The sequence below is a fragment of the Trachinotus anak genome, unplaced genomic scaffold, assembly GCF_046630095.1.
Source record: "Trachinotus anak isolate AG129_WGS33_773 ecotype Australia unplaced genomic scaffold, CSIRO_AGI_Tana_v1 ptg000013l, whole genome shotgun sequence".
Lineage (NCBI taxonomy): Eukaryota > Metazoa > Chordata > Actinopteri > Carangiformes > Carangidae > Trachinotus > Trachinotus anak.
In genome coordinates this window covers 28,729,986-28,757,899 of record NW_027273864.1, presented here as the reverse complement: position 1 = coordinate 28,757,899, position 27,914 = coordinate 28,729,986, and the positions used below count along the sequence as shown (strand labels likewise).

General features: G+C 43.8%; 2 protein-coding genes across 5 annotated transcripts in view; both read left to right on the top strand.

The window, feature by feature from the left end:
* The window catches only part of arhgef3 (Rho guanine nucleotide exchange factor (GEF) 3), a 35,872-nt gene extending 31,706 nt beyond the window's left edge, over positions 1-4,166 (top strand). For all 3 annotated transcript variants that reach the window (XM_071495470.1, XM_071495471.1, XM_071495472.1), the window contains one exon: positions 407-4,166. In XM_071495470.1, the coding sequence (XP_071351571.1) occupies positions 407-1,134 (728 nt within the window). In that variant the 3' untranslated portion in view covers positions 1,135-4,166. The remainder of the gene's footprint in view (positions 1-406) is intronic.
* A 1,148-nt stretch (positions 4,167-5,314) lies between these two features.
* tasora (transcription activation suppressor a) lies at positions 5,315-27,905 on the top strand. Of its 2 annotated transcripts, none has more exons than XM_071495462.1 (28): positions 5,315-5,772; positions 9,056-9,201; positions 9,455-9,547; positions 9,866-9,938; positions 10,194-10,285; positions 11,546-11,677; positions 12,171-12,301; positions 12,956-12,987; positions 13,233-13,338; positions 13,801-13,904; positions 14,169-14,272; positions 15,019-15,091; positions 15,454-15,528; positions 16,012-16,193; positions 16,437-16,736; positions 16,869-17,058; positions 17,417-17,545; positions 17,855-18,009; positions 18,719-18,899; positions 19,165-19,725; positions 20,440-21,755; positions 22,200-22,322; positions 23,723-23,882; positions 24,185-24,293; positions 25,003-25,181; positions 25,277-25,426; positions 26,220-26,913; positions 27,126-27,905. In XM_071495462.1, the coding sequence occupies exons 1-28, from the start codon at positions 5,499-5,501 to the stop codon at positions 27,604-27,606; spliced, it is 6,345 nt and encodes a 2,114-aa protein (XP_071351563.1). In that variant the 5' UTR covers positions 5,315-5,498; the 3' UTR covers positions 27,607-27,905. The 2 variants fall into 2 exon arrangements, with proteins under 2 accessions (XP_071351563.1, XP_071351562.1); XM_071495461.1 differs by having other exon boundaries at positions 26,151-26,913.
* The last annotated feature ends 9 nt before the right edge of the window (positions 27,906-27,914 follow it).

Genomic DNA, 27,914 nt, shown 5'->3' with positions numbered 1-27,914 from the left:
GTGAGAAGTTGAAAATAATTTAGAAAAGTTGAAAACAACCTTCAAAAGTCAAAAAAAGGAGGAGGAGGAGAAATAACTGAATGAATCAGGAGTAACCCTGCATTCCAAATTTGTGGCGTTTCTTTACTTTGATAATCAAATTTAAAGAATCCTTATTAAAAATGTTTATTTATGTTTATATAAAAATTATATTCAGCTAATATATCAAATTTTTTAAACTCTCACATATTAATGTAGGTATCAAAAGTACAGTATCAGGCTCTACCATATATAAACCTTCTCTATGATAATGGAGTGCAGATTCAGTTTGATTTCAGCATCTGAAATTGAAATTACAACAATAAGAATAACCACCCTGTCCCATTATAACCACATATGTCTCCTGCTGTCTCTCTCCTCTTCACAGCAAAGAACTTCTTCCGGGTTTCGCACCGGACCGGAGGTCAGCTGCTGAGCCACTGCTTCCAGGCCAGCGACGCCTTCAACAAGCAGCAGTGGATAAACTGCATCAGACAAGCCAAGGAGGCTGCCGCACTGACTGGAGACCTGCCACCACAGACAGGACAGTGTCTGGAGAAAGAGCTGGGTGGACAGATAGGGCCACTCGGTGGGGCAGCACTGAGTTTGCGAGGTGATTCAGGGATTGGAGATGAAAAAGGGATGTGGGGGGAGATGGAGACAGGGCTGGGTTTGGAAGGAAAGGAAGGTCTGAGTGGAGGTCAAGGGGCTGAGGTGGGTTTGACTCAAGAGACAATGATGGGCAGGGAGATGGAGACAGATTTGGCTGCGGATGGTAAGACAGGTTTTGAATTAGATGGAGAAACAGGGATGGACAGTGGGACGAGGCTGACAATCAGTGAGACAGAGACGGGGGAGATGGAGACAGGGCAGGGTCTCGTTGACGAGATGGGGGCGGAGCTGGGAGCCAGAGCAGATTGGAAGATGGATGGAGGAGGAGGAGAAGGAGAGACTCTCAGCGGAGGTGGTAATGACGTTCCGACCTCCCTCCTCTCCCCTCCCCTGGAGGAGGGTGTGGTAGAGGGGGGGCGGAGTGGTGCTAAGGAGGCGGAGGTCAGCATGGACACTAGCGATGTTGACTTACTGGAGGGGGAGGAGCTGACCCTCAGGTGCTGACCAAACTAAAAGAGGACACACTGAAGGACTGGCGCTGCAGCCAATCAAATCTGGGATTTGATGATGATGTCACTGACGACAATCACATGAACTTGTTAAGAAGCATTAACGAGTGTTTTCTACAACACTGTAACTGCTGTAACCGCCGGTAACCACGGTAACCACGGTAACCACTGCGTTCTAGAATGCCACAAGAGCCATCCCCCGACACCCCGACACCCCGACACCCTGGAACACCGGCCCCACGTAGCTGCACTTACTGCGTGGATGCTGTTAGGAGAACTGCCCCATTCATTCCAGTGAGTTGTTCACCAGGCACATTCTGCAAAGAACATTTTTCGGGCTTCCTCAGATTTTCCTGGGCAACTTCCCACTGACTGAATTTTGGAGTGTTTGTGATGCTCAGAAACATGTATTTATGGTTTTATTGCCTGTTGAAATGATGTATCTGTGTGGGGAAAAGTGTTTTTGGGCCAGTGGCTGTCACATGACCTGCAGTTCCAACTGTGGCCACAGTGTCAAACTCACCTCACAGCCCAACGCTGTTTTTCAGAACTTGACCTTTAGTCATGTTACTATGACTACTGCTGTATCCCACATCAGTGGCACCATGTTACTATGGTAACTTCACCAGATTAGAGGGTGCAAGAGGGAAACTTTTGTCTGGCTTCTTTTTTTCCAGCGTGCTTTATGCTGAATCGATTTCTTCATAGCTACCATAGGTCACTTCTATTTTGCACTCGACCAGCCTTTGGACAAACTCTGTTTTGCTGCCTTTAGTCTGCACCTTTGCATAAGGTTGTCACCTCTTAATTATTTCAACAACTATCAGCTGTTTGGATTGTTTATGTTTCCCACTGGAGTCTGTGACCAATACTGGCACTAAGAGCAGGTTGTTTGTATCTTGTGCTGTACACGAACATGCACACAAGGATGGACATGTACATGCATGATCACACCTATCATGCAGTACACATTCCTGCTGATGGTTTCAAGCTGTTTGCAATGGTAGCTGTGACAGTAAGAAGACCAGGGAAGAGGAAGGAGATGTATTCAACACGTTTGGTGGACTTCAAGAAACCTCACAATGTTTTTTGTTGAGAAACAAGATGGGTAACTTTAAAGAAACACTTTATTCTTTTAAGACACATCCTTTATAAACTTCTGTTATGTGCTAATTCAACTCAGTAATATTTTCAGAACACCACTGCCACAGATCTGTTGATGTCAGTGTTATTCTCAGGTAAAACATGCAAAAGGTTATGACATGTAAGACAATCACAAAACTCAGATTTCAAGTCAAGTTCATGGATAGCAATAAAGTGATGTAAATTCAACAGCTTTTCGCATTTAAAACACTATCAGTGAATTATAATGAATCATGTGTGTCGCTATGACCATCACTAAATGCTGACTTACCATGTCTGTTGTATTTGGCTGATACAGAGAGGAAGAGAAGAGCCACATTAGCTGGGTTAAGGAAGGTAAACCCTGCATAGCTTTCAAAAAACAATTTAAAATGATCAAACATTTGTCTACAAGTATAGGGATTTTCATTTTTTCAGGTCAGTTCAGTACATTACTTTCTCCTCAGCAAATTTCCAAACTTGTTCTGTTTCTGAAACTCTGTTCATCATGTCTTATAATCACTTGTAATGTCTGGAAACACTGGAGAAAACAGAGCTGTACACCCAGTTCTCATGAATTATCAATGTTGCAAGTCAGTCATTATTAGTCAATCTATCAGTCTAAATTTGCAACCATTTGTAAATGTGTGAGTGTTAACGTTAAGCCCCAAACAACAGCCTTCTATGAATATTGTTCATGTGTAACTGCTCTGCAGCAGAAAATACATTTTAAGTGAAAAGTGATGCAGGTCCAGGTTGCAATAGTTACAGTACGTGTGAAGGCAGTGCTCAGTGAATGTCAGTGTAGGCAGGAGTCAGGCAAGGGTGAGGAGGTTGTGGTGTATATGTGTTGTCCCATCTCTGACAGTGACTATTTTATCTAACCATGACCATGATGTTTCTGTAAAAGAGCTTTAAATACCTATTGCCTCAAATTTCCATTGATGATGCTGGTGGAGACCAAACCAAAACAAAAGGAGAGTGAATATTGGCCTTACATTCATCATATGGACACAAACATGACATGATTGGGAGGCTCATGCTGCTCTCTGTGTGCTGCATATGCAAGTTTATCAGTTGTCTGTGGGGGATAAGAGCACGTTTGATGTTTCTGCAGGTAGTGGCCAAAAATGGATTAATGCAATGTTTGAAAGGGAAGGAAGTTACACAAGAGCACTGTTGAAAATAAAAACTTAAAAAATGTTGGCAGGTAATATTTTGCAAGTATAAACTCTATAAATGCACTTCAAGCAAAACCTTTAGCTATTGGCACAGGATGACTTTTCCCTCAAAACATAGTTTGCTAATATGATACCATGATACCACAATATGATTCCAAATACATTGATTGAATCTTCCGTTTTGACCACCTATTCCCATCAGGAAATTCTCTAAAACTGAAAAAGCTTGCAGCTGCTATAGGTTTTACTACAAAGCTGCTGCAGGTGTTTGGTCATGGCAGTCAGGGGGGAGGAGCCTGTTGTGTATGTATTGTATATAAAGAATGTATATGAAGTCTGTCTGTATATGAATGTGGGAACAAAGCCAAGCATGTCTGTTTGTTATGTGCTTACACATTACACCTGAAATATGTCTAGACAATCAGTTTGATACTATAAATTACCATTGTCAGGAGAGTTGTGATGATGATGATGATGATGATGATGATGATGATGATGATGGATTAAGGCTACCACAGTGTTTAGGCTACCAGACAATCACCAAACTTTTAAAAGCAGGTTGTTTGCACCTCATAGAGGACTAAAAATACACCAGACAAAACCTGTGCACACTGTGAGTTTCTTTTTATTCTGTTGAGTAAAAAAAAGGTAACATTTAGTTGAGGTATCAGCTAATGTGTGGATTGTCACAAGACCAAAACATCAATAAATGGTTTTAAAAGAAGCCTGTCACTGAATGGGTGGTCATTGGTGGTTGCAAGTAAAATGTTGCCATGTTTAAATGAAGCCAAAGTAAAAATTTGTCTTTTAAAACAAATGCATACAAGTGCGCTCATTTGTACAATTGTAAAAAGGAGTGGACCTAAACCCGCACCCTGAGGAATACCCCTGCTGTTGTGAAAAACACCAGTGCCCACAAATTATGTAAATAAATAATGAAAAATTTAAAAAGAAATAAAAACTGTATTACAACCAAGTTAAGTGGGCAACTGCCCCCCAAAAATTTGATAGAAATATGAAGCACATTGCTCTGCAGATGGAGGATGGAGGGCGGTGACTGATATTCTATGAGGTAGGTCTTGTGGCCCTGGACTTTTAGAGAGAACCTGTGTCAGACTTTAACTGTTTTAGTTTATATTGACCTCGTTTGTTGTTTGTTTAAAATTTTCTATTTTATATGTGTGAAGTAAAAATTTTTAATTTTTCCACCATTATCTGACATTTTATTCACTGAACAATCAATAGATTGTTCTTTCTTTAATCAATTAAAGAAAGAAATTGTCATAGCTATTGATAATGACAGTTATTGTTGGTTGCAGCCTGACAGTACTCTTCGGATGAAATAATACTACCTTAAGAAAAATAGGAGCAATTTAATAAAACACAACTTGACAACAAAAATAGTAATAAAGTTGTGGTTTTAAAACTACATGTGGCACAGTTTCTCCTCAAGAGAGGGGCACAGGATGGAGGACAGAGAACCCAACTTATTCTAGTTATTCTAGTTGAGTGATGCAAATTTCTAACTTATTTGTAATTAATCAATTTATGTAGACACACATGACATGGAGTAAACCTGGGGCCACGGGGGTTGTAATCCATCTTTAAAGTTAAATCAAATTTAGTCCAAATGGGAGACTAACAAATTCTAAATCATTAGATACTGATTCAAAATATTAGTATCTCATATCTTACTTTTATTTGGTATCTCACAGTTTTTAATGAGTAATTTTAAAACAGTTTTCTCATAATATTTATATTTATGTCTGTCATTCCACAATCAATACCTTATCTTTTCTTTTCTTCCATGCCGATGAGGGTGATATTAATGTCCAGCAGGTGGCGGTAAAGCATCATCTACTTCACCAGCTGCGGTGCAATCTTAGCGAAGAAGACCTGTCCTCAGGAAACATGGCGCGGCTTGTGTGTTGGTTCGAGTCCCTGCGCTGCTACGGCATCCGGAGGTAACAGCGGTGCCGTCCCGGGGCTCTATAAGAGCGGCTGCGGCGGAGCGGCGGGCGGGGAGACGGGCGTGGGTCCGCCGGAGAACCCCACCATGGACGACAGCCTGGCTCGGAGGGAGGCGGCTCGTCCGAGGAGGGTGTCTTCTGTTCCTGCTGTCACAGAGATTGGAGCTAACGTTAGCCCGCAAGATGGCGAGGTGGTCGAGATACAGCCTCCGAGAGAAGCTCGCACCAGTCCGGAGAGAGTGAGCGTCGCAGGGCGGAGGATGGAGAGGAGCCACTCGGCGTCACAAGCGGTCTACCAGAGGCATATGCCGATGGAGCCGAAAAAGTTCCATATACCGAGGAAAAACAAGGAAAAGAGAGGTGGGCTGGTCCGCAATCTTTCTGCAATTTACTAAAATTATGACAGAGGAAGCAAAAAGTTTTACCTTTTTAATTAACGTTATATTTAAAGTGATTTAATGTGTTTTACGCCTCGACCGTTGCTCTGAAGCGCGACCGTTTAAAGTTGCGGAGTAAAGGAGGAGATCCATTGTCGGACAGGTCCACTTCTCACCTGTTTCGCTACCAACACAGCTCAAAAATACTCATATTTACTGATGTTTACGGCATATTTCTAACTCTGCCGCCACGTATGTTCATTAAAACGCACTAAAGGAAAGCTTTGTATAAGTTACAGTGTGTTTGAGGATGCTAACTAGCTTACGTTAGTTAAATGCTATGTTACTTCTTAACGCGTGTTTTTCGCTTCGTAGCTAATCATAATTTCGTCTTCAAGTGATAATAAATCTTTTATTTTTATTTAGTTTTATCTGTGCATCTAAAGCTTGGGTCCAGCTTCATGTTGACGTTAGCTAGAATCAGGTAACTAGCGCTGTCCGCCTCCTGGATCTGTTTACATGTGCTGAGCCTGGTGTGTTTGTGTGTTTGTGTGTTTCTGACTCACTGATTATGTGAAAAATGTGAGGACGTTTGTGTTGCTCTGCCCTTTGACTCTGTGTCAGCTTCATGCCAGTGTGAGTTTGGGGTAAAGGTCAGATTTTATTCGACAGATGCAAACTTCAGAGCATTGTCATGTTGTGGCTGTGCAATAAATATAAATCCTGAAGATACAGGTCAGGTCAACTAATATTTATATTAAACAACACAATGGGAGAAAATGTGATCTCAGTCACTTTGACTGTGGCATGATTGTTGGTGCCAGAAAGGCCGGTTAAATGTGATAATTTAATGTTTTTTCTAATGTAATTGTAAGTAGAATAATTTTGGGTTTCTTAAACAAAACAAGACACCAAAGGATATCACCTGCAAAGCTGTGAGGAGCTTTTTTTAAATGTTTCCTTGAAAAACTGATCGACAGATTAATCCGCCATGAAAACAATGGTTAGTTGCAGCCCTCATCAGTTTACCTGCCGTGCTGTGCTCAGCCTGTGAAATCCTACTAGAGACTAAAGGTCACTTATGTTTGGATTGCTGTTTCAGTTTTGATCTTTCCTATTTAATGAGTCAAGGAATAGTTTGATTTGGGGAAATGAGCTTATTCATTTTCAGGAAGGAGAATTACACGAGTAGATTGATACCACTCTCATGTCTGCGTGCTAATAATGAAGCTGGAGCCAGTAGCTGGTCAGCGCTGTCTGATGACAACAAAATCAACCATCCTCCACCTTTAAAGCTCAGTACTAACACATTATGTCTCATTTCAATTCAACAAATCTCTCACCTGTGTACTGACTGAGTTACTTCAGATGTAGAGGATGAACCCGGTCTCAGCTACCTGGTCTCTGCTCTCCATCTATAATTCAGAAAAGGAAGCTGACATCGGTCATAAATTATAATCTTAGTCTTTTGTTTATGTACTTGTCTGTTAATTGCCACAGATACATATAGGATAATAAAAAAAACAGACTATAGAATTTATCCTCTGTGTTAGACTTTCAAACTGAAGATGACTGCACCCTGTGCTCCAGTCATTGGTCCACAGTTGGTCCTTCTCAAGTTCATAAATTGATCCCAGGTTCAAATAAAAGTGGAAACATCTCTTCAAACCCAGTTTTGTTCTAGTGGTTGTGGAAAGTAAATAAAAAATCTGACATTAAACTTCATTTAATCTTAATCTTACTCAAATTTTCACATAAACGTCTTGTGGACGTTATTTGGTTGTTACTGATGATGTTAGAGTGCTCACTGTTAATCCATTTATTTTAAGACTGTGTCATGTTTGTATCTATTTTGTTATTTTTCTTTTTGTCTTATTTTTTTTCTCTGTTGTTTTTATTGTCCTAAAATATTGTAAACTAAATAATTTTATCTTCCATGTCTGTCATTGGAAAGGACAGTAAAGGTGATCCTGAACCTGAACCTGAACCTGTACCTGAACAAGCCCTCCAGTGTTGCACTTCAGCCACAAACAAATATTTTATCCCCTAATTTTACTATGACAGTGAATAATCTTTTGTTAAACTTCTGTCATGAGTGGATGAGGTTACACGCGGACAGGCCCTTTGTCAGGGGCTCCAGCTGAGCCCGGCCCTCCACACTGAGGGCAGCAGCTGCTGCAGGTTCTTTAGTCTCCTGAGAATCTGCAACATTTGGCACAAGAAAGGCTGCATGGGTGCTGTTGTGACTGGGGGGGGGTCCCCAGCTGCTAACACCGTCTGTTTGGGTGTGGGCAGGGCTCACCTGAAAGGTGCTGAAAGCTGCATAAAGGATTGGTAGTATTAGGGTTTTAAATACACATGTATTTGTGATTTTTGAGTGTGTGGAACCCTTTAAAATAACCAAAATTAAATATTCTAAAAGAGCACAGCTTAATATGTTTTTTTTTTTTTTGTTTTGTTTTTTTTTTGAGATCATTGGGGTTAAATGAAGAAAACTGTAGCTTTATTGTGTTTGGTGTTACAGTTTATTGGCAAAAAGTGTTGTAACAGATTTAACTTAAGAAGTGAGAATACACTGTTTGGCCAGATGGTGAGGATACGGTATTTGGCAGAAAGTATGCTAGTGTACTTTGCGCTGCTGTTTTTTCCTTGTTTGGTTCCTCTTAGTTCAATTTAAGGAAAATCTCAGTGCTGCAGTGATGACAATTTAGACAATAGTGTGCTTCCAAATTGTGTCAGTGGTTTGTGTTCAGTCCTTTCCTGTTTCACCATGGCAATGCCCCCGTGCACAGTCCCAGTCCCAGGTCCATAAAAACATGGCTTTCCCAGTTTGGTTTGGGAGAACTTGATTCAGCCATGTCCAGCACCTTTGGGATGAACTGGAGCCAGAACTTATCGCACAACATCAGTGTTGGATCTCACTCATGCTCTTGCAGCTGAATGGGAGCAAACCTCTGCTGCCAGGTGCCATAGTCTTGACAAAAGCCTGAAAACAGAAGAGTGGAGGCTGTTCTAGCAGCAGGTTAATGCCCGAACTGATACATATGAGTGTAATGTTTGGGTTTCCACACACTCTTGTCTTTGTAGTGTTTGTGGTGGAGAGCCGTGGAATCAGGTTTGTTAGTCAAAGACAGAAGCATTTGACAGGAAAATCTCAATGCTGCAGTGATCAGCATTGATAATGGACAGAAGTTTACAAGCTACATAGGTTTCACTGTGTGACCTGCACAGTTGCTGGATCATTTACGGACCCGTCTTTCTTTCAGCTCTCTTCCAGTATGTCTCGACTGAGTCCAGGGAGTTTGAGGACATGATGACCATCCTGACCTCCAGTTACATCGACACCGGCTCTGCTGGCTGCTTCACCTACTGCAAACCTCGCCTCGTCCACAGTGAGCTGCTGGAGAAAGAGGTGGGTGCTGGGTGGGAGCAGGGCCACTGAAATGCTTTAGTGCTGCCTATAAATGAAATGACAGCAAACTGATGAGTTCACCTGTCGGCTAAATTTATGTTAAAGAGTTTTTGGAGTTTGAGTCAAAGTGTCTGAGAAAAATTAAAAAATCTGTGAATGTGGGAAGGAGCTCGGTCAGTGGGATGTGCTGTAGCTGTTCAGTAAGGAGCCATGTTTAGTGTGACCAGCTGATCTACTGTGTGCTGTGTTTCAGTTTGTGGAGAAGAGGAGGGAGATGAAGATGGAGGGGAGGACGGACAAGGAGCTGGAGGAGAGCTACGGTTTCCTATTGGCTGATACTGTCAAGGTGAAATGAGTTTCTGTTGATTGTTGTCTAATGGGACTAGAAGAGGTTTATAGGGGAATACAGCTGAACAGTTCTTTCTTTGTTGCTGATGTTGTTTGAGAATTTATCCCAAGCCACAGGTACGTTGTAGCAGTGGAGATGTCTACAAGAAGCTCTTTTTTCTTGGATATGATAAAAAAGAATCACAGGAGAGAATTACTGGATTTATTCTGGAAAATACAAAGAACTGTTGTAGTAATTAAAACTTAAGACTGACACCAGAATCAATTGAGCATTTAATTAATGAGCTTTACCCTTTGAACCATTCGTCTGTTGTAGCTGCCCATGCTCTGTGAGAAGGGGCTGTGTGTGGGTCAGAGCTGGATCACAGTGCTGGGAAACCCCACTAAAGGTAAGAGTGAACTGATATATGCATCGAAACTAACACTATTTATTTATTTATTTATTTATTTAATTAATTATTGCATTTTCCATCCATTTATTGTTCATTCTGAGCTTTGTTCTGCAAGTTTAAAGGAGAGGTCACAAAATATGCAAACAAAATCGGTGTTTAGAATGAAACTGACCGTGATCTTAATTTTGTTCTGTGTGTGTGTGTGTCTGTCTGTCTGTCTGTCTGTCTGTCTGTCTGTCTGTCTGTCTGTAGGAGTGTATCTGTCCAGGTACTCAGACCTCCTCCAGATTAACTCCCTCACCCCGGGAACCATTGGAGAGATCATCATCTTCAAAGTGATGAAGGTAAATCAGCTGGCTGGTGGTCACTGCCTCTGTCATCTTACCTCAGAGGCAGGAAACGTGATGTAACTAGAGACGTCCTCAGCCAATCAGAACGTTTTAATGGCTCGTATGGCCTAAATTAAAGCAGTGTCTCGTCCACCTCAGAACTTCATGACATCTGGGAGTGAAAAGTAGAAAGTGTGAGTGTTAGAAATGATTTGGGAGCACCGGGGAGCGGCTCTTGAGTTGTAACCAAGGTTGGAAAAATATTCACTACGCTTTAAATTGAGCTGTTTCGAACTAGCAGCATTAGAGAAGCAGCTTCTCACTTTTAGCCGGTGCCTTCACCTGTTGCTAATTAATGTTAGCTGATTAACACTGAACTCATCTGCTGTTTGGCTAAAGTGCTCTCAGCAAGCCGGTGTCTGTAACGTCACTGTACAGCTGCAAGTGTTTCTGTGTTTCCAACAGAGTGAGACGTCTTCTCTCTGCTTTTAACGTCATTAATGTCATATTAATAAGAACCTAACAGCTTTGTGAAGGCAAGGGAATCCCTTCAAACTTGGCACAAACATCCACTTGGATTCAAGGATGAACTGATTAGATTTTGGTGGTTAAAGGTCAAAGGTCAAGGTCACGGTGACCTCACAAAACTATTTTTAGCCATTATGCATGACTTCACACAGCAGAGTTTCACACAAATGGTTCATGTTTTATATGACTCTGGATAAACGGGGATGTTATCTGATACTAGTCTGAGTCATGGAGGCAAACAACCGAGAGGCAGTAATTCTAGTTTTGTATTTGTTGATTTACAGGACCTTATTTGGTACAGTGTTTGGGGTTTAATGTGGTTGTCAGATACAATGTTAAAAAAAAAAAAAAAAATTCAGTTTCTGTTGACTGATGAACTGGTTTTGCAGCTGGTGTTCCATCTGTCAGTCCAGTTTATGGACTGACAGATGTTTATCATTGTAATCAGAAAATAGAAAGAGGATTTGTGCCTCAGCTATTAAAATGAAACTCTGTACTAGAGTTGCTTCAGTGCTCCTCCCAGTATTCAACAGAAAATATGCTCCACATACGGTGACACTGAGGAAATACTGGGACTGTAGCTCTGCAGGTGGATGATACCGGCTGAGCCTGGTTTCAGGTGCTTTGTATCAATGACCCTGTTTCAAATCTTTTATTTTTTCTGTACTGAGAAATGAAATGCATTGATGGAAATGATGATAATCAGTATCAGACAGTTGAGTTGTCTCTGTTTTTTTTTGGTTTTAGGGAAAGGTGAAGAGCATCTACGAAAACATGAAGAACCTTCTAGATCCAACGCCTCGCTTCGACAGCCACATCTCCAAGAACGCCAGCAAAGTCACCTCGCTCACCTCATACCGCGCCTTCGAACTCACACAGGTAAACACACACACACACACACACATACACACACACAGGAAATACATCTGTGTGCCTGTAGGTTCAGAACAGTTCTACAGAGACATTTGATAAACACACAGAAATGGACCAGTTATTGCTGGACATTATTACATTTTGAAAAAAATGATCTTAAAGCAGCGTTTAATCCCAGTGTAGCTATAGGACAGTGGAAATCATTTTTAAATGGTTTAAATGCTCAGCAGGACTTTGGTCAGTTCAGGTTGGGGTCGAGCTGTGGCAGAAGCAGAACTGTTGTTTAATGCCAAACTAAAACCATACACAACATCTTAGCTCACAGGTATAATGTGTCTGCATCAGGGAGTCAGCATCCTCTTTGTGACATAAAACAACTTAGAGTTGAAAAGTTTTAAGTCACTAGTGTTTTTGTTCTGTTGCAATATTTCTATAATTTAAAATCCAGTTCTTCTTTAAAGCACGGCTTTCAACACTATCACTATGTTGTTGATTTCAGCAATACTTCTACGAGTATTCATTCGACGAATTGCGCCAGCGGCCTCGCCAGGTTTGTCCGTACGCTGTCGTCTCCTTCCAGTTCAAAGGAAAGGATGCTCCACTTCCCAGCAAACCTCTGGCCCCTGTCAGGTATGGAGATCTGCACTGTTAAAGTCTCAGCTATGTGTTAGTCCAACAGGCCATCTTTGATGAAATTAGAAGAGAAAACTAATTCAGTAAAAATATGACAAGCAAATAAGCCAGTGCAGTAGACTGAGCAGGAAATGAGGTGGTGACTGAAAAGAGGATGTTAAGTTTGTCAGTAAAATAATTTGTAGTGTTTTGCCAACTCTTAGAGCGAAGCTTTCCTCCTCCTCAGGTGGCTCTAACACAAACCTATTTATGTTTGAAACCATCAACGTTCAGTTAAAGAACATGGCAGCTGATGTTGCTATTGTAGCTTGAGTTTTATTCTTGTTTAAAACAATCTGATTGACATTAAAGTAACATCAGTGTCTTGATATGTTTTATTTGATATAAAATTTTATTTTCTTGACACATAAACAAGAACATAGTAAGACAGTTTTCAGTTCATTGTTGTATGAAGATCATTTTGTATGTAAGGACTTGAAAGTTGCTTGAGTTCGGTCAACAATCACAACTATTATATATTGAGTTGAATTGGTTTTGTGTGGAAATGCAGAGAAACTGGATGATTGTGCTACAATAATGTAACTGTCAGAATCCCAAAATACTAAGAAAAAAAAAAAGCATCAAGCTTCTCTGTTTGCTGTGTTTGAACAGGTCGAACAGTCAGTCTGCAGAGGGGAGTAAAGGTGAGCACTGGTCCCTGTTTCCACCTCATCACACCAGAGCTGGAAGAAGATGGTTCACACACAAGTTCTCTTTTTCCTGTCTTGCCTTGAACCTCTCTCTCTCTCTCTCTCTCTCTCTCTCTCTCTCTCTCTCTCTCTCTCTCTCTCTCTCTCTCTCTCTCTCTCTCTCTCTCTCTCTCTCTCTCTCTCTCTCTCTCTCTCTCTCTCTCTCTCTCTCTCTCTCTCTCTCTCTCTCTCTCTCTCAGAGCGATCTCAGTTCACAGTGTGGAGCGGAGATCTAGTTAAAGGTGATGAGGTTCTCTTCCAGATATCCCTTCGCTCCTCCTCTCCTCCCTTCCTGCCCCACAGACTGTGAGTATTCACCTGACCTCTCACCTGAGTCCAGTACAAAAGTAGAAATTAAATGTGTTTTACTTCACTAGGTGTAACAGCCTTTAAGGTTGTGTCACACTGTGACAAACATTGTGGATCTGACAGGGTCCAACCCTCAGACCTCTTCTTTTCAACCTTTGCAACACTTCGCTTTGGCAACATCACCATCACTGCCACCAGCTGTGCAGATGACCTTTCTGTGACATGAATCACATGATCAACTAACCACTGGATTTCATGTTTCATTTATTCTCTTCTCCTTTGATTAATGGTGTCTCAGGGAAACTTTCTCAACAGGACGAGTGTTAAAGAATTTACACTCCTCAAAAAATCCTTCTCTTAAAAACAGGTGTTGAAAAAGGTGGGGGGATTCTTATAATCAGGACTGTGTTGTTTGGGCCTTTCTCAAATGTAAAGATTTGCTCTGTGTGTCTCCCTCAGACCAGAGAAGCTGAAAATCGGTTGTTTAATGAGGTTAAACCAGGTGACAAAGCTCCTCCCCTCTGACCTGTTCTCCTACAACCTCTACAACAGCAGCCAGGAAGGTGAGGCCAGATGAGCCCTCACACTGACGGGGCGGTGCACACCAGGCTGATAGTACAGTATAGAACTTTTGGACTGAAGTTACAAACAGCTGTTTTTTCATATTGACGTATCTTTAAAGTTGACCATGTTTATAAGATGAAATTCTGCATTTAGACCATCACAGAGTCAGAAACGTGTCACAGAATTATTTATTTATTATTATTTATTAACTTCTAACTAAAACACAAACTGAAAAGGATTTTGTTTTGTGTGTGTGTGTGTAGTTGTGAGGAACGGTTATTGCTGCAGTCTTTTGGAGGTGGTCGACAGAAGTCGGTCAACGACCAGTGTGACCAAACTCCTGCAGGAGCTGGAAATACAGAGAGTGGTGGGTTGCGCTTACTTTAATATTATAAATCTGTTTATTGTGTGCGTTTTTTCCAAATCAAAATAGTGAAATCCCAGACAGATCCTTTTATTTACCTATGGAGACATCTTCATTTTCACAACTCTAATTCCATCAGTACAACAACAGTCATGTTTCTCTTTTAACAAAAACACAATTCTTATGGATCAGTGTTAAGCTACTTTCAATGAAAATCAACACTTCCTGTGCAGATATTTCACATTAAAAATGTAGCTCGGTGGGTTTTATCCGCCCTATAACTGTTGTGTAAAAAAATAGCAGAGTAGAATCAACTGGACATAACAGAATTTACCACATAATCTGTTGTAGTACAGTTAAATCCACTGCTCTCCTGTGTCTTTGAATCTGACCTTTCTTTTAGGACCCATCTTTTGTTTCTTTGCGCTAGAACTTATTTGAATACTTTTTTTTAGAACATTTAAAGTGGTCATGTTGCTTTTGCTGTCACAGTTAAAGTCTGAAAGATCCTGGCAACAGGCGACTGCTCCTCTCCAACAGAGAACTTTTAAAACAAGTAGAAAAGAGAATATGTGTGTGATTGTAACGGGAAGAGAGTGAAATGTAGCTGGAGTGTTATGAAAGACTTGAAAAAAGTAACAGAAGAGAAAAGAACAATGGAGGGGGGACAAAAAAGGAAAGGAGCAAAAAATAAAAAAGGGAAAGAAAGGAAATTACACAAGAACTGTTGTCGTCTGTTCTCCACACAGGTTCTGGTGATTCCACTGACAGAGAGAGGATTTCTCTTTCTGCTCTCCAGTGTTCAGATGGCCACACCCACTGGTATGACATGGGACAGATGGGTTGTAGAGGATGATCTTTGGGCGAGACATGGTTATTAAAAAATAATGTATAAGAGTGAGAACTTTTTGTAGAATTTTTCTTTACTGGAAGTGGAGGTGAATTCACTCCACACCTCCACCCAATCAGAACTCAATATTATGGCATTTGGCCATAATCTGATGTGAAAAGAAAACATAACATAACATGTTACATTCAATAAAATATGTATATGTTTTTACGTTTCTTTTACAGAAACATAAAACAATAAGAAACTAGATTAAGAAATGAAGACAGAAGTCGGGATACAAAATACAAATGGAAGAAATATCTGCTCCTTAGACAATGATGTGTTTGTGTTTCAGAGCGAGGAGAGAGCTGGAGCAGGTGTCTTCAGGCCTTGTTTGTCTTCCCAGAGACCAGAGATGTGGCCAAATCCAGTGAGTAACACAGGGACTGCTGGGTGGCTGTGTGGGTGATTCATTGACAGTTTTTTCTAAATGGTCTGTTATTTATTGTTTTGTTTTTTTTCTTCCTACATTAAAAAATGATCAGCATCCACACTTTAAACTTTAAAACAGTGTTTTATATAAAAACAATCTCTGTCCAGACGAGTGTTTTAGCACAGTAATCTTCCTCCATACTAACACACCCGAACACATATCACATGACCATTCAGGAACACTCGGTATGTGCAGAAAGCAGATCGTTTACTCTGTAGATGGTTAGTCGTGGAAAATACTTTGGATGTGGAACAGCAAAGACAGTTGTAGCGTTACAAAGAAAAATTTACCTGCACAACAGCTGCGAGCAAAGACAACAAGGTCAGCGATGCTGGGAATTAGTTACCACGTTACCTTCACCACTGGTAGAAGAGGCTGATCAGAGGGTGTCTGTGTTATTCATGTAGTTTCTCTCCGCAGCATCTCCCCATGATGCCTCAGAGTCGTTGATGCCTGTTGCCGCAGTGATGCCGCGTCTGGGCCAGTTTATCCCAGCGCTGCATCATGCCCTCGTCAAGGCCCGTGCCAACCCCCCTCCTGAGCTGTCTGCTGGTGTGGAGCGCCAGGCACGGGATTACCTCATCGGCCTGAATGATGGCAAGGTATGACCAACAATTCTAAACTGTAACACTGACTGCAGAGTCACAAGAGCATCAGTGATGTTGAGTTTGAAACCTGACTCACTGTTGGGTTCCAGCTCATCCCAGAGGACGCAGCTCAGACCAAACTGAGCAAAGCTTTTCTTTAAGGAGCCGGCTTAGTGCACAGGAGCATCGCCGTCTACGTCTGTTCCTTGAATCCTTCCTCATAATGTTAAACCAAGTCTTTCTGCCTCTGCTCTCCAGGTTCGACAGTACCCCATGGGTGAGTACGACTCCAAACTAGATGAGCTAGGAAAACCATTTCCTGCACCTAAACACCACCGGGTGAACATGGATGGCTACCTGCATTCCTACCTGTACAACCCCACCCACTACCTGCTGTCAGTGGCCCGGGCCAGGCAGGTGATGGAGGTGTTCTCTGGCCCTGAGGAGCCACAGGTGAGGAAGAACTGTGGAGGCCAGAGAGAGTCGACAGGGAAGGAGGTGACAGGCAACACTAGAGAAGAACAGATCAACACTCAGAGGGTGAAAGCTGACATGAAGGTGAGCATGACTGTTATTAGAAAACATAACAATATGGACGTTGGTTACTTCTTTACCAGTATGGTGTAAGAGAGGATTTAGAAATACTTAAATCTTTGTAGAGAGCTGACATGTTTGTTGTTTGACTCTCAGGTCCAGCAGATGATCGACCTGGTTCTGACGTCTAAGAGGAACGCAGAAAATGAGGTGAGGAGGGAGCAAATAGGAGAAGGATGGCAGAAGACACCAGGGAGGAAGAGGAGGCTGGAGCAGGAGACGGCAGAGAGGACGCTGAAATACCTGAGGGCATCACAGGGATCAGGAAGCAGTGACAAGATTCCAGGTGAGGAGACTGGGAGACTTGGACTCAAAGATGAACTGTTAAGATTTTAGTGGTCATAGGTTAAAGTTCCATGTCACTGTGACCTCACAGAACACGTTTTTGGCCACAACTCATGAATTCATGCACAAATTATGACACAGTTTAACTGGAATGTCTATGAGGATAAATTAGGTGCCACAATTGTCACACTTTTGACTCAGTTTGTGTGTTTTTTGGTCGACTCTCATCTTTTCATCAACTTTATGTGCATTCTGTGTGAACACACCGTAAAAGCTCCTTTACATGTTTCTTATTGTGGGTGTGTTTTATCAGTAGGTGACCTGTAGTTTACTCTTTTCTTTCTGCTTTTGGCTCCTAGTCGATGGAAGCCAGGTCCCCGCCCCTCCAGGTTCACTTACGTCTCTGATTGGCTCATTGGGTTTCAGAGATGTTGATCTGAGGGAAGATGGATCTGAACTAGCTACCAAACTTCACAGACTGCTGACAGGTGATGGGATATTGAGACTTTCTGTTGACAACATACTCTAACTAACTAATGTGTTCATTCTGTTTTTTCTTTTTAATTCTTTTCTACACTTTTATTGAGACACTTTTACTTCTTTGGCTCTGCGAAGTAGCCCTGTCTTTTCAGGCAGCAGTTCACTGTTCACCCTGTTTCACTTGGTCTTTTCACATCAAAACACCAACAGGAGCTTGTAGAAAAATCATTTGTTATGATGAGGTTAACAGCGTTTTGAAAACTCAAAGAAGATCAAATCTTAATCTCTTCAAATGAAGTTTCTCTGCTCACCAACAGGCCTCACCCAGGCTGCCAGGGGCCTGGCCGGTCAGAGCCTCGGTGAGATGCAGGAGGAGGAGCAGAGGGAATCCTGCCCATTTGATAGGCTGGCCACCAAACTGGGCCTGCCCACCAACTGTGACATTGACCTGAGGAAGCAGGAGGAGCTGGAGGTAACTGATGAAGTACAAATATGTTAGTCATACAGTTTAGCTTTATATTATTTTCCTCAAATCAGTGTTTTGATACATAGTAAGAACAGTTGCTTGTGGTTTGGAGCAGTCTGAATTGTACAGAAAGTACAGCTACACTAAGATGCTGTACAGTCTCAGCACCTTTATCATGTGGAGGATCTGCAACATGTTGCTTCAATGGAAGAGTCACGTTTAGAGCTGCAGTGTTTAGTCAGTAGTCGATTGACAGAAAATGGATCAGTAACTATTTTGATTATCAATTAATTGACCCAAACCTTTCTAAAATGTTTCTGTCACATGTGACAGTAAACTGAGTATCTTTGGATTTTTGACTTATAGTCGAATAAAATGAGCAGTTTGAATACATCACTTTGAATTGTGGGAAATTTTTCACAATTTTCTGACATTTCTCAGACAAAACGATTGATTCATAGAGAAAATAACCTAGATTCATCAATAATGAAAAAGATCATTAGTAGCAGCTCCACTCAAAACGGTTTCTGAACTAGTGCGTGTGAATGACTCGTGGTGATTGTGGCTTTAAAAGTTCCTCACTCTTTTCTACATTTTAGAAAAGACTCCTGGAAAATGTAGATTACCATTCTTGTGTGTGTGTGTGTGCGTGTGCGTGTGCGTGTGCGTGTGCGTGTGCGCGTGCGCGTGCGTGTGCGTGTGCGTGTGTGTGTAGGAGCAGACGGCGGGCAGCATCAGTAGTTTGGAGGGATTCAGTCCCAGCTCCCACAGCGGGGAGATGAATCACCACGGAGCATCAGGCAGAGGTGGAGGAGGAGGAGTGGGGAGGAGAGCAGGAGGATACGAGGAGGAGGAGGGGGAGGGGGAGATCCCATGGGTCCTCATCCCCATAACAGGTCTGTCTGTCTGCCTGCCCAGAATATGTCAGGACATGCATCATCATCGTCATCATTAGGAGCCACAGAAAATAAGTAGTTTGCACTAAGTCCAGAGCAGCTGAGTGAACACAGCTCTGTCAGAGACTGATGATATGTAATCCAGACGTGTGAATGTTTGATTGTTAGGCCACATTCAGGAGGCAGCGCTGGTTCTGAAGGAGCAGATTGTGACTGGAATAAAAAGTGAAAAAGTGCTGAAGTTAACTCTGAACTCTGTCTGCAGGCCTATGTTCAAAGCGATACACTCAGAGAGACAGAAACATCCCTCAGGACCCTCGCTTCCAGCACCTCACCATGGCAACAAGCATCACCACAACAACCAAAACCCCCAGGAAGAGCCCCGCCTTGTCTCCTGAGCCCAGCCCTCCTCCATCCCCCTCCCAGTGCCCATCACCTGACCCCAGCCCCCCACTTTCACCCTCCCAGTGCCCATCTCCAGAGCCCAGTCCTTCTCTTTCCCTGTCTCAGTGCCCGTCCCCAGAGCCCAGCCCCCCCGCCTCTCCCTCTCAATGCCCGTCCCCAGAGCCCAGCCCCCCCGCCTCTCCCTCTCAATGCCCATCTCCACAGCCCAGCCCCCCTGCCTCTCCCTCTCAATGCCCATCTCCACAGCCAAGCCCCCCCACCTCTCCCTCTCAATGCCCATCTCCACAGCTCAGCCCTCCTCCCTCCCCCTCCCAGTGCCAGTCCCTGTCCCTGGATCCTCAAGAGCACAACTCACTTAACAAGGGCAACAGTGGTGCTAACGAGGAGCATTTAGCCCCCGCAGCCTCCAGAGAGTTCGCAGGTAACCTCGCCCAACCTGAGCTGGTTCCCGGCTCTGCTTGGTGCATCTCCTCATGTTTTACACTGTAAATCTGACAGTTTTCTTTTCCTTTGAGCTCTACTGATGCAGATACTGCTCAGTTTACAGTGTGTAGTTCGTTCAAGTTTATTTCCTGTTGTATTGTTACCATGGAGACAGAAAACAGGATTGGAGCTGAAGTCATAGAGCAAATATTAGCTTTCCACCATTGACTATAGAAATCTTTTCCCTTCACCTAATAAGCTAATTTTTAGCAATTCTTTATTCAGATGATAATTTAGAACATTTCACTAATTAGAGAAATAGCCTTGCAGTTAGTATTAGAGGTATTAGTACAGAACACTCCCCTGCTCAGTATCCTTTTTCTTTAACTTTTTAAAATAATATTTTATAATAATTTTTATTATAATAACATGTATCTGTTGCATGTATAGAAACCCTTTTTGACTGTAACTTAGTAAATCTAATCATTTGTAGACAGAGTGAAAATGTAATTTTTGCACTGTGTACACTTCAGTAACTACATCTGTCTATTTCTTCATTGTGGGGGGGGTTGGGAAGCAACCAGCACCAAATAAGTGTTTGTTGAAGTGGCCTGATTGAAAGTGAACTTTTCCTAACACTGAGTGAGGTTTTCTGTCTTGGCCACATCAGTCAGGACATCTTCACTCACGCTGCTTCATGTCTCCCCTGCAGGAGTTTCCAAGGACAGACTGGAGAAACCTCAGGGGAAAGAACAGAAGAATGAAGTTTTAGCATCCATCCAGCCACCTCCTCCTCCAGCCTCAGAGAGGAGGATGAGCCCCTCACCGCCCTCTGCACAGGGGAAGGAGTATGTGAAGGGGGGGACGGTGGGGGGTGAACAGGCCACAGAGAGTAAAGAGGAGGAGGAGGAGGAGGAGGAGGTGATAGATGAGGCAGCTAGTGGAAAGAAGCAAAAGGGAGCAGTGAAGGAGCTGGGAGGTGGCTCTGTGTTTTCTCCGTCCGTCTCCTCCCCTCCTGCTCGTCCTCTCAGAGACATTGACAGCATTGTGGACAAACATCTGGGAGACTTCTCCTCTGACATACAGCTCCTCCTGCGGGATGAGAGCGTTCACTACAGCTTCCCACAGTCCCCACTCTCTGCTTCAAAGACAGAATCCACTGCACGTCAACACACACTCCCACACACCTCCATATCTCAGTTTTCACAGTACGTGTCTTTCTACAACCCCTGCCCCCCCGTCCAGGACTACGTCAGCTCTCTCCAGGAGAGCATTGACAGCATGTTATCAGCGTTTGGTGAGAGCTGGCCGAGCCACAGCGCGGACGCCAGCCGGACTGATGCTGATGCCTCATTGGCCAGCTCGGTAAGTGCTTTTGTGGCCAGCATCCGGGCAGCAAACACTAAAACAGGCAGAGATGATGAGGTTTCTGCTTCAGTCAGTCAGACTCCTGCGCTCTCCAGAGGAGGCGAAGTGTGGCGGCCAGATGTGATGACCCGACAGTTTCCTGATGCTGCAGACAGCAGGAATGCCCCAACTACTCACGTCACTTTATCTGCTCCTACCTCTGCATCTGGTTCTGCTCACAAGCCCAACGACACCGCCGCCCTCCATTCTCCTTCCAACAAACAGCCACACCAGCAAAGTCACACTGTAGAGATCAACAGGACAGTCGTTCACACTGTCAGACAAACACAAGACAACAGCATTACCAGGACTGTGTGCTGTACAACTGATGTAGAAAGTGGGAGAGGCCTCACAGGGCCCAACTCTGACTTGACTCTAACAGGGTTCAGTCGTGTCTCTGAGACCCCGGCAGAACCTCCACACCCCTCTGAGCTGGTCTCCAGCTCGGCCTCTGCGTCCATCCCCGCTCCACCAGCCACGGCCCTGAGCTCCCTGATCAGCCAGCTGCAGCCAGAGGTGTTCAACAGTCTGGTGGAGATCATCAAAGACGTCAAGAAGAACTCCCTGCAGTTCTACCTCCACAGCACCGAGCCAGGGGACCGCATCTATGAGGACGTCAAGGTAACGTCATGGGCAGAGTGCCGACAGACAAACCTACAGTGTGTTAGTGTTTTCATCTCTGCAGTGAAATCCCTCATGGATATGTGATGATGTAACGTAGAGCAGCTCCTCCAGTCTGCATGTCTGACACTAAACCTGTATCGTCTGTGTGTGAAGGCACAGTGAAGAAAGTGCTGCATGTATGTGTGAGTGAACGAGTGAATGTTGCTGTAGTCTAAAGTGCAGTGAGTGTGAGTGTATTTATCATTAAAGACTGTGATGAATATTGTGAAAAATTTGATTTATACAGAAGTAAAACAGAATGTGATTTAGTCCTGGACTGTGATGCAGAGATTCATTCATCTGTTTGACATCCAGCTTTGATCAAGTAGCTTGTGGAAAAAAGGCTGTAAAAGTCAGAATACTTGAATTACTGTGTTTTGATGTATTGTGTGTGTGTTGTAGGAACACCTGTTGAAGCAGGGTAACGTGGAGCAGACTCCTGTGGCCTTCCTGAAACAAGAGCACTCTGACAACAGGCTGCTGGTCGTCATTAAGAACAAAGACATAGCTGCACACATACACAAGGTGAACGACTTCCTTCTGTTCTGACTGAACTGAGAGGATTTGTACTGATCCTGATCTTACACAAACAAAGTCACGTTTTTTTTTGGTTTTGTTTTTTTTTTCACTTTTTATTGCTTTTCTAAGAGAAAAAAAGGAAAATCAGTCACATGACACAAACAAAAACATAAACAGAAGAGGCAACGACAATAATGAAAATAACAATAAAACCAAAACCACAAAAGACAAAGAGAAGGAAAATCCTAAACAAATAAAGATGCTAATGCTATCACATGTCCCACCATAGCATAAGAAGTAAATATATTTATCACAACTATATTAGAATAACAGCAGCAGATAGTATGAGCCAGGGCAACATGCATGTTCCAGGTGTGAATGTCTCCTGGTTGGTTGGTTCAGCTTCTCTGATCTTTTTTTATTGCTCATCCAGTGATGAACTGCTCTGTTTCAGTTCTGTACTCCCCCCTGCAGGTACAGTAAACTGTGTTAATGTTCTCCACAGTAGCTTCACAAACCAACCACCAAACCTCAGAGATTAGTTTGTCTTGATGAACTTGAGGTGGCGCCGACTGTCTCGCAGCAGGGAGGGGACCAGACTGCCAGATGTTCACACTGACTGACTTGAGCCCCTGAGGAGCCGTGTCTGTATATGTGCCGGAGCCTCAGCGATTGTGGAAGACAATGAGAGCAAGTGCTATTTAATAGCAGCTGATAAGGTTGTTTTGTGCAAGTTCCAGAGGCGCTAACCTGAAAACCAACCTGGCATTACTTCATTATCACCTGGTGTGAGAGGCAGACGCCCCCTGATCCCAAACAATGCAGCTCTGCAGAGAATCCCCTCCCCAGACTGACTCGTCCCTCATCATGTCTGTGGCCTCCCACATTTTAAAATCAAATACGATTTGAAAATCCTCTGGTTTCCCTTTTATGATCACCCTCTTTTGTTTCCTTCTCTAGTTTATTTTCTAACTTGTAAGTTAGGGTTTTCTGTGTGTTTTGGGAGAAGTAGTCAAGAGACAGACAGAGAGAGAGAGAGATTGCACCTGTAACATGCATGATCTATGGAGAGCAACAGATTTCATGTTGTTAGGACAGACCCAGTGAGAGCTGCCTTTACAGTGTGCGGGCAGATGGGGTGTGAAGAGGGCAACAGGTGATGTCATTTAGCTGAAGCAGAGTCTGTTCTGCTGAGTGGTTGAACACATCAGACGTTGCCTCAATATCTCAGGCGTAAGTCAGGGCTGCTGGCAGGCAGGACTCTTCATATACTGCCTCTGGAGGAAAGTCACCATCCATCATAGTTACCATAGTTATGGACGTACTGACTGATTTACTGGGGGATTAACAGCCAAACTGAAAATCCACTAACAGGAGGTGTGTTTGTGTGTTTGTGTCCACATCAGATCCCAAGCCTGGTGTCTCTGAAGCGACATCCCGCTGTTGTGTTTGTGGGAATCGACACACTGGACGACATCAGGAATAACAGCTACAACGAGCTCTTTGTGTCTGGAGGCTGCATCATTTCAGACGAGTTAGTCCTCAGTCCGGACTTCATCACTCACGGTGGGTCAGGGATCACATCCACCAACAGCATCCAACAACATGTATTTCTACGTCACTGTATGGGAAATTCCTACACTTTTGTTTTTCCTCTCAACAACACACCAGCACATAATATTGAGAATCTTATTTTCAGGAAATACTCAGGCCATAGTGAAAAATTGTTGGGAAGTATTGAAGTCCATCTATTTGTTAATTATTGACAAATGCTATAATCAACAAATGACAAATGCATTACTTGGTGCACTTTCTGTCTGTTTTAATCTCCTAATGGATGTGTTGCTCAATGAGATTCTGCTCTGCAGGTCAACTGGCTGCACTGCTGATATTCCTGGAAAAACAAAGCTCTCAAGAGAATGTGTGGAAGTGGAAGGTTCACTGCAAAACCCACAAGAAACTAAAAGAACAAGCCAGGTACTGATTCTGCATCTGTCTGCACCATAACACAGCAGACAGAAGGATAACTACCACACTTGTGTCTCCAGCTCAGTTCATAGATTAAATGAAACTTTATGAACGTGTAGAAACCTGGTGTGTTTTCTGTCACAGTTTTTATTTATGAGAAAAAACACTTGGTGCCTAAACACGTGTTGGTTTTATTGCTCATCTATAGGTTTTTGGCAAATAGAATATATATTTAAATGTCTGTTTATTAGTGTTGCTTGTTGATGGGAGCCTCAGTAATATCTCCATTTTGTGTGTGTCTAGTGTTTCACTTTCTTTCTTCTGTACTGGATGAATATGTTTGGAGCTGTGTCATGAAGTCAGCCCTGATTTAAGCCTGTATTTATTCACATTGGCCAAATCAGCAACACGTCAACATGCTGAATTAGCTACCAGCCACTTCCTGTTTGCATCACAGCCGTGGATGCGTGATGTCAATATGAAAACATCCTCATTGTGACGCATCTGAAGTTATAAGAAGTGCTCAGTTTGATATGACCAGCTGTTGGAGGAAGCACAGTTAACATAGTCTCTGCTACATCCTGTGGTTTTAAGACTCTGACTGTGGCTGAAAGTGACGACGAGGTGCTGTGAAATACAGATGTGACAGTGGGTCTTTAACGTGTGTGTGTGTGTGTGTGTGTGTGTGTGTGTGTGTGTGTGTGTGGTTGGTTGTCAGGTTCAGGAGAGATGCAGCCAACATACTGGACTTACTCTCAGCCTTTCAGAAGCGGCAGATCGTTGAGTTCCTCCCATATCATCACTGCGACATGATGAACCATGAGTCCCCTGACCTGCACTGTCTGACCGAGCTGCAGGCCCGGTACACACAGTACCGACACACAATCTTCCTGACAGGTACGTGGCAGCACTGAAGGTGTCGACCGGTCGCAGAGACTCGCTGACTTCCTGATCAGCTGCTGAGATTTATTTCTTCTATTTCTTTCACTCAGAGCATCGTTTCGAGACGTTCCCCACATACTCCAGCGGCGGCATCATCGTCGCCGGTATCGAAGAAATTCTGCACAGCTTCACCAGACTGGTCGGTTACCATGACATCAAGGACAAGCAGCCAATCATGGACGACCTGCGGGCCACCAAAGGTCAGTTGTGGCGGACGTAAAAAAATAAATACCTGCTTTGTGTTGCACGACCATTTTAATCTTCACAAACCTTCAGAGGATCAGGTCCAAACCTGTCAACAATCAAACCTCTGACCAATCAGATCCCAACTGGAACAAGAGTTTACGATCAAATGATAAATAGTAACAAGCAGTAGATATTTTTATTGATCGGTGGAATCGTTTTGCTGTTGCAGACTTCACATGTTTCCACTTTGGTTTTAAAACAGAGCTTCAAACAGAGGGGAGTTCTTCACACTAATTAACTACATAATAACTATTATAGCTTCGTTTGAATTGAACACAGATTCTTTAATGACAGCAACAGTGATGATGCTTTACTCTCCTCTTCATCACTGCAGCTCAGAATAACATGAAGAGACTCTGTGACCAGAACTGGAAATAAAAACTGAACCTCTGACGGCTTTGATTAGAACAGTGATCCACACACTGATCAATATTTCCCATGATTATAATGAACAGTGACCTCATCAGACTTCTCTTCTCTTCTAAAACCAGCACAGACGTATTTTCTAACATGATTAAAATCCTTGTCAGTCATTTGTAAAGTCTCTGATGTCTTTATTTTAATGAATAATAAAAATGTTCTAACATCAGGGTCCTGAGCCCTCTGTTCCTGTGTCTCTCCCTCTCTTCTTCTGTCTCTCCCCCTCATCTTTCTCTAACTGCTCTCCTCTGTCCTCAGGTCTCGGCAGGCAGCTGAGTCATAGCAACTCTGTGTCGGGCTCTGATCGGTCTCCCTCTATCTTCCCAGAGCACATGCATCCTCTCTCCACCGGGGACCAACCCCAGCAGCTCCTCCAGCAGTCTGGCTCCGGCCTCCTCCCGCTCCCTCATCTCTCTGACCAGCTGGTCCCAGACGCCTCCTGTAAGGACGGCGTGCCTCAGCCGTCTGACGCAGACCTGGAGGTTCTTCGAATGGCCATCTCCCAGTTTCGGGCCGAGCGTCAGGCTCAGCTGCAGCAGGAGCAGCAGCTGGACTCCCAGGCAGAGTTGAGCATCAACCCCCTCAGAAGCTTCCTCCCCAATCCCAGCGGTCACACCACTCCTCCTGTTGGTCAGGGGGGTCCTGCTGAGGCGGCGCAGCTCACGCCTGGCAGGAAAGCAGTGGCGTCCACTCTGGAGTTAATTCACTCAGGACTGCAGCCGGAGCTGGGGGAGGAGAAAAGGAGGAAGGACAGAGCGGAGCCTCCCACAGAGGGAGAGAGGAGGGGAAGAAGTCGAGGAGGAACTCCAGTCAGAGCAGTGGGATTGCTGGGAGGAAACAGTGATCCCAGTAACAGTGGCACATCTACCCCTTCATCCAATCAAAGCACAGGACGGAGTGACCAAACAGACTCAAGGGAAAAAGCAGATCCACAAAGCAAACCTGCGTTTCCTGAAGCAGCTAAACACGGCGCAGCCTCCTCCAGCAGCTCCACCTGTCGTGTGGAGGGCGACAGATCGAGGTCAGTGAACGCAACAGTCCGGTCTGATCTCTGCTGTTTGTCCACAGCTCAGGTTATAATGTGATCCAGCTCTGTGAGGAGAAAGCTCTCAGCCCTCAGCTGACTTTAGAGTGTGAGATTTAATTATACCCAACTGTAACTGTAACTGTACCCCCCCACCCCCCCAGCACTGCTTTACTGATTCCTTTACATGTCATGTGGTGTCTTTGCAGGGACATGCAGTCAGGACAGGAGCAGCCAATCAGAGGAGAGGGAGCACCACTTGGAAACAGCACACCCAGCGGCACCAAGGTAGCTGGAAGCGTCACCATGGTAACAGGCCAGGAGGACAACCCCCTGCCTCGACTACAACAGGCCCAACACCCCCCACAACATCTGCAGCAACTGAACAGCCAGCAGCAGCAGTGGGGCGCTGGCCTCCTGCAGCCCCCCTTCCTGCCTCGACTCCCCAGCCAGCATTTCTCTGCAGGCCCCATGCTGAGGCCCCTGACTACTGTGGGCAGGTCAAGGGGCCTCCTGGGGCCCACACCTGTCTGGCCAGGGAGCATGGGCCCCTCAGGTACTGGAGCCTTGGTCTGGGGCTTCCAACAAGCTGGCACCGGTCCTTCACTGCTGGGGGGGTACCACAACCCTGCAGGTCAGGGCAGCAACAGGTACCGAGGGGGGCAGAGGGGGGGCTTTAATGGGATGTAGAGACCAGTTTAGCTTCACCTGCTCCAGTGAAACGATGGAGACTGAACTTTAAAAAAGACACAAAGGACCTTAAAGGGACACGATGGACTGAGCGCCTCTCGTCTTCCAGTGGACACTCTTCAAGTCTTGTAAAAATATTTTTTTGAACTGAATGTTTGGTTTGTTATCCAGGGAGCGGTTTGTGTTCATTGTTGTATGTAGGAAGTGACTCTGTAACAGACTGATTTTAACTTAAAAATGTTTTTTTTATGTTTTTTTACATCAGAGGTGTTTTGTATTAAACTTGCCTGCGTAAACCAGCCAGTTTG